Genomic DNA, 7,175 nt, shown 5'->3' on the forward strand with positions numbered 1-7,175 from the left:
GTGTCAGAAAAGCTAATTGAATTTTATTTTATTTTTATTTTTTTGCCAATGGAGGCCTGGTGAGCCCAAATGTCTTTCATGCACGCACTGCTCTCGCCAGCTTGCAATTTCACACACACTCCCTGCAGCTTGCCTACACACTGCCATATTGGATTGCATATTCATGTTTTTTATTTTGTGTGTGTGTGTGTGTGTGTGTGTGTGTGTGTGTGTGTGTGTGTGTGTGTGTGTGTGTGTGTGTGTGTGTGTGTGTGTGTGTGTGTGTGTGTGTGTGTGTGTGTGTGTGTGTGTGTGTGTGTGTGCGTGCGTGTGTGCGTGTGTGCGTGTGTGCGTGCGTGTGTGTGTGTCTCTCTCTCTCTCTCTCTCTCTCTCTCTCTCTCTCTCTCTCTCTCTCTCTCTCTCTCTCTCTCTCTCTCTCTCTCTCTCTCTCCTCTCTCTCTGCTTGTATCTGTGTGTGCCTGTGTGTGTGCGCGATGCGTGTGTGCAACAATGTGTGAATGTGTAAGCAAGTGTGTGTGTGTTATTGGGCTAGTTGGCGGGAGGTGACAGGCGGGCGTGGAGAGGAGAGTAGAGTAGAGAGGAAAAAGTGTTGTGGACTCCCACTGCGAGGCATTACACTGCATTACACTGCACCGCACCGCACTCCTACAGTATGTGGATGTACTGCTGTAGTGTAGTGTGCATCAGACGCTAGTCTGCTAGTCAGCTGTCGTGTAGCAGGAAGAGCCTAGAACATACTGATCAATCAAATGCACTGTATTTGTACTGTACATAGTGTTACGCACACAACTCCACACCGCACTGAACTCCTACGTGGATGCACTGTTGGACTGTGCATCAGACTCTACTGTAGTCTCCAGTCCTAACACATAGTGGTGTCAACAATGATCGATTCGGCGATCCGAAATTGTTGCTCAGTATCTGACTACTTGTATTGCCTCATCATGGCTGATTAAACATTTGCTTTGCGTTCAGTAGAAATGTAATGCATTGCAATGCATTGTAGAATTGAATCGGATCGGATCGGATTGGATCTAATAGAATCGAATCGTATCTACTACCTCCCGAATCGTGATCGAATCGGATCGTGAGGGCAGTGCCGATCCACACCACTACTAACACACTCTGCTGTTGTCAAAAAAGAAGAAAAAAGGAGGAAGCTAAGGCACTCTGGTTTCGTTGTTGTTTTTTACTTTTCTTGATGGCATAAGACTGCCCAACGCGTTTCGACCATACAGGTCTTTGTCAGGGTGCAGTCACTCAGTCAGCTGTTGTGTAGCAGGAGAGCCCCAAGAGAACATACTGATCAATCAAATGTGCTGTATTTGTACTGTACATAGTGTTGCGTACACAACTACACAGTGTAAATTGTTCAGTCCACAACACTGCAGTAGTTTGCTTCCGTTGTGAATGTTTTTAATCACAAGATGTTGGTCCTTCATCCGCTTCATACAGTACAGCATATGGCGTGGTCTACTGGGGCTTTCTGTTGCAATGTCTCAGTAGATGATAGGGATGGATTAATAATAATAATAATAATAATAATAATAATTGTATTTGTATAGCACTGTGTCATACAAGGCATGTAACTCAAAGTGCTTAACAAATGGGAAAAAAAACATTGTTAGAGATGGATTTAAAAGGAGAGGAATAGAGGAGAGGCAGAAATAGCAGGAGGGCAGAGGAAGAAGAGATAGACAGAGATTGTAGAGTCATAAGGTCAGCGTAGGTTAGGACCAGGATTCTTAGATGCGTAAGGTCCATAGTGGCTGGGCCTATCATAAGTCAGAGATAGTCACACAGAGATTGAGCGCTCAGGTGCGGCCCCTGGTGGCATCAGGGGTGAGGAAAAGTGTCTACTGTAAAGTGTCTACTGTATTTATGAATGGATTTACAAGATTTTTTTTTATGTCATCTGTTGTTTATTTGTCTCTCTCTCCCCCTGTACATACAGTGTCCCAAGTTGGGACAATAACATCACACAAGATACAAGATGTTTTATTGTCATATGGGAAGATTTTTGAGTAATTTTGCTCATTTGTATCACTCCTCCTTTCCCCTCTCTCGCTCTCCCGCTTCCACTCTCTCCTCCTCCTCCTCTCCCCCTCTCCCCACTCTCTCCTCCTCTCTCCCTCTCCCCCCCCCCCCCCCTCCTCAACCTCCACAGTGTCCCAAGATGGCGATCAGCCGGCACCTGGAGGAGACCACCAAGTCTCACCTGACGATGATGTGCAGCCTGGTGGTGCGGCAGCGGGCCGAGGTGGCCGAGCTGCGGCGCGAGGTGGAGGAGCTGTCCGTCAGCCACGACGGCGTGCTCATCTGGAAGCTGTGCGACTACTCGCGCAAGCTGCAGGAGGCCAAGCTCCGCAACAACCACGAGCTCTTCAGCCCCGCCTTCTACACGCACCGCTACGGCTACAAGCTGCAGGTGTCGGCGTTCCTCAACGGCAACGGCAGCGGCGAAGGGACGCACCTGTCCATCTACATCCGCGTGCTGCCGGGCGAGTACGACAACCTGCTGGAGTGGCCCTTCTCATACAAGGTACACATATGGCACTGTGTGTGTGGGGGGGGTGGGAGGTGAGAGAGAGAGAGAGAGAGAGAGAGAGAGAGAGAGAGAGAGAGAGGAGGGGGGGGGGGGGAGAGAGAGAGAGAGAGAGAGAGAGAGAGAGAGAGCTGCCTTGGCTGCATGTATGTAAGACTGAGCTGTATTTGGTTAATGTATGTGTAAGTCTGTGTGTAATGTTTCGTGGGTAATGTCTTTTTGTATTTATGTACTGTATGTGTGTATGCTACGTGACACCTTGATTTCCCCCTGGGATCAATAAATGATACTCAACTCTGCTCGGCTCTACTCTACTCTACTCTACTGTATTCTACTCTACTCTACTCTACTCTATTCTGCTCTACTCTATTCTACTCTACTCTACTCTATTCTACTCTATTCTACTCTACTCTACACTATTCTACTCTACTCTACTGTACTCTACTCTACTTTACTCTACCTCTACTCTACCCTGCTCTGCTCTGCTCTGCTCTGCTCTGTTCTACTCTGTTCTACTCTACTCTACTCTGCTCTACTCTACTCTACTCTAATCTATTCTAATCTACTCTACTCTGCTCTGCTCTGCTCTGCTCTACTCTACTCTACTCTATTCTACTCTGCTCTGCTCTGTTCTACTCTGTTCTACTCTACTCTACTCTGCTCTACTCCACTCTACTCTACTCTACTCTACTCTGCTCTGCTCTACTCTACTCTACTCTACTCTACTCTACTCTGCTCTGCTCTGCTCTACTCTACTCTACTCTACTCTAGGTCACCTTCTCCATCCTGGACCAGAGCGACCCCTCGCTCTCCAAACCTCAGCACATCACCGAGACCTTCAACCCTGACCCCAACTGGAAGAACTTCCAGAAGCCCAACGTGGCGGCTGGGGGCGGCGGCGGCGGAGGTGGAGGAGGGGGCGGCAGCCGCGACTCAATGGACGAGAGCATGCTGGGGTTCGGCTACCCCAAGTTCATCTCGCACGAGGAGATCAAGAAGCGCAACTACATCCGAGACAACGCCATCTTCCTCAAGGCGTCCATAGAGATCCCGCAGAAGATCATGACCTAAAGAAGATGATGCTGATGGTGATGAGGAGGAGGAGGAGGACTTTGTATAAGAGGTTTCAAAAACCCGGTTCAGAAGTAAAAAACGAAATCCCTGCCACCGTTTTCTTCCAACACAGGTGACTTTGCTGAGTGACTTGTCAACCTGTCTTGAATACCCTGCACGATTATGTGAATCAGAGTTGGCTGGTTGGACTTGTGGCAGGGTTTTATTTTACGTTCTGAACTTTCTGATTGACACCTCTGCTTCGTACGTACCAACAGTGGGGCCACAGAGAAGAACCAGACAACCAGACGATTTTGTCACGTGAAGTCATAATGAAAACGAGTTTTTTTGGTTTTTTTTTTAAGTCATATGGACAAAAGCTGATTTTATCTCTTTCGTTGTTTTTTTTTTTCCAAAAATGGTGAAGAATGGAGAAAGATGTGCTGAAAATGCATATTCTTGGTGTTTTTTTACAGACCTTACTTCCCCAAATTCAGAAGCACTCCTGAAGGACTTGGAGGCCACCTGTGTTTGTTTTTTTGCATCTGACCAGATGGAGAAAGCTAGTGATTTTGTTGTTTTTGGGTTATTATTTCTTAAAAAAAAATAAAAAATGTAGGAGATTCGAAGTGGTCGGTCTGCAGAACCAATCACTCTTGAATTGTTTTCAAAAATCGTTACCAGAGATATTCTATAGAGATATGACAACATAATAGGTTGCTATGGGCACCTAACGTGACCAGGTTCCGGTCTGCCTAAAGGGGCGCGTCATAATGCTCCTACAATGAATAGAACAGTCCTTAGGTCTGCCTAGGTCTGCCTAAAGGGGGCCATAATAGAACCAGGAAACAATGGGCCAATGGAACCTCTCTCTCTCTACTCTCTCTGTCGTTACCCTTCCTTGGATTGCATTTTTGACCTGTCTCGTTTTCATTTTTTTTTCCTGTAACAATCTGCATCAAAGCCTTTGGGGGAAAAAAATCAATAGTGCCTAGAGAGAGTTGTTTTTACGGAAAAGTTTATGTTGTTTTTATTGTCTCTGTGATGCAGATATGAGTGAAGAACCAAGAAAAAAAAGACAAATGGATACACTAACAAAACAAAAGGCAAGGTGTGGCAAGGGAGTTTGAGCAGCAAGGTCTTTGCACTTACGTGGAATGTTTGTTAACGCATCTCGTTAAAGCTCGTTAAAGCTCGTTAAAGCTTTGGAAGGTCGCACTGAGAGTGTCCGCAGAGGAGACCGGCGAAGAAGAGGAAACGCATGGAGGACGTTAGGAATTCAACAGGGACACTCAAAACACACTTGCCTTTTTTACGAACACACACACACACACACACACACACACACACACACACACACACACACACACACACACACACACACACACACACACACACACACACACACACTCCCCTCTCTCTCTCACACACACATACACCCTCGTGCTCAGTGCCGCAGCTCTCGACCTTGTGTTTTATTCGACCTTGTGTTTTTCTTGCCCCTGAACCCCCACCCCTTCCCCAACCCACCCCACCTCCCTCCTCTTCTTTGGACATTTTTGAACTGAACTAACAGCAACTGTGAAGTGTATGTAAAACAATGTTCTTTGTGTGTCCGACTCCCATCAAACCCTTAGCACGATGGAATGATACTGGATGGGAAAAGTTCTAGAACGCCAAACTAACTCCCCAAAGCCCTGTCTGTCGTTGTCTTTATGTCTATAACTGCGGTGCGGACGAACTCCCATGCGCACGCAGACTCCTCCTTGTACGACTTATAACTATAATAACTACTGTTGTTTGCTCGCGCCACCGTTGCATCTTGAAATCTGTAGCAATCTGATCTGAGTCCTGGGCATACAGTTCACTTGTAGTTTTATACTTCTGATAAAGGCATGCTACGGTATGCCAGCGGGTGACTCCATGTTTTTTTTTAAAAAGGCGGATGGAATTACAGAACAGTTGAAGGATGTTTATGTATGTGGACCTTGGTGGGTGGAACTAAGTTTGTTGGGCTTTGATACAGCCAAAGGTGCTAATGTTTTGTCAGTGTGGGGGTGATTCTGGAAACATACACAAACACACACTTATGAACACACACTCATGTACACACGCGCGCACACAAACACACAAGATGAACACGGATATGCACACACACACACAGGCACACTCACTCACACACTTATGAACACACATTTATGTACCCACGCGCACACACACATCGATGAAAACAGATACACACACACACACACACACACACACACACACACACACACACACACACACACACACACACACACACACACACACACACACACACACACACCCCCCATTCAGCATCCTGTGTGAAGTAGGACCTACACACGTGAGTGCAGAGATAAGAGGCGCGGAGCTGGAGTTTTGTTTACATATCGGCACACAGTTCCACAGTGTCACTCTCGGCCCCATGTTGTGTGTGCTTGACCAAGCCCTCCCTTGTTGTCCTTGACTTGACTGTCAACCCTGACATGCACCCCTTGTCATGCTGTACCGCGTGCTTGGACCTCTTTACCGCACAAATACACCTACCGCGACGCGATTCAAGCGACAGAGAATCGCTTCTGTGCAGCAAGAGCGATACGAGCGATTGAAGCGACTAGTGTATGTCCAGGTAAAGCATTCAGACATTCCCATTGGCTGTGGCCACTGACCTCTACACAGTCATTGGCTGTCGCGGCTGGTCGCCGAACCGCGTCATAGAAAGTTGAAAGGATTTCAACTTCAAACTGTCGCTCTCGGCGTGCAAATCGCTCTAGTCTCCAGAATCGCTTTTGTCGCGCGACTCAATACAAAGTCAATTACTTCCGTCGCTCGCCTCGCTCTTGTCACGCTAGGTGTGTGGTTAAAGTCCCCCTACCTGACTGTTGAAGGCTAAGATGAAGTGGATGATGAGGGCTTTGTTTCTTTCTATTCCTTTTCATTTCTGTTGTTCTATCATATTTTCTAGTTTTCTTCTCTCGTTCTGTTTCTTTTTTTTCTGTAATGGAAAAAACCTGTCTGTCAACCAAGAGAACCAAATTATTATTTTTTAAATCTACTTGTAAAACTGTGAGCAGTGAATTTGAGCTTTCTTGCAAGCTTAAAGTGTTTGTCAGTTCTTTTCTCTTTTTTTGTTTATTTTTTTATTTGATCTTGTTTGTTTGTTTGTTTCTATGCGTGTTTCCCTTTGGCTGGTGTTTGCTGGCACTTTGAGAAAGTGGCCCTCCACTCTGTGTAGCTCAGTGGGACTTGACACAGTGAGGTGCTGGTAACCATGGTCACCACTATTGTTGAGGAGTCGCAAGGATTCTAGAATGGTATTGTCAAGGAGTCTTGAGGATTCTAGAATGAGACTAAAAGGGGAGGGACCCTTTGCGGAAGAGTCTGTGTCGCCCAATCAGATTACCGATGGACTGGTGGCAGAGATGTGTCTATAAATATTATAAATAAATATATAATATATGTGAATACTAACAGTTTAGGGGCAGATGGGTGGGGTGGTGTTTTTACAAAGAGGAGAGACAGGAGCAGCACCTGAGGTGTTTTTTTTATTATTGTT

The 7,175-nt window shown here is 46.3% G+C and overlaps 1 protein-coding gene across 1 annotated transcript in view; it reads left to right on the forward strand.

The window, feature by feature from the left end:
* traf4a (tnf receptor-associated factor 4a) overlaps positions 1-4,944 on the forward strand; it is a 95,040-nt gene extending 90,096 nt beyond the window's left edge. Inside the window, exons 7-8 of the mRNA XM_063205859.1 lie at positions 2,168-2,542; positions 3,317-4,944. Of these exons, the coding sequence (XP_063061929.1) occupies positions 2,168-2,542; positions 3,317-3,616 (675 nt within the window). The 3' untranslated portion in view covers positions 3,617-4,944. The remainder of the gene's footprint in view (positions 1-2,167; positions 2,543-3,316) is intronic.
* Positions 4,945-7,175: the final 2,231 nt, after the last annotated feature.

This window comes from Engraulis encrasicolus, chromosome 8, assembly GCF_034702125.1.
Source record: "Engraulis encrasicolus isolate BLACKSEA-1 chromosome 8, IST_EnEncr_1.0, whole genome shotgun sequence".
Taxonomy (NCBI): Eukaryota; Metazoa; Chordata; class Actinopteri; order Clupeiformes; family Engraulidae; genus Engraulis; species Engraulis encrasicolus.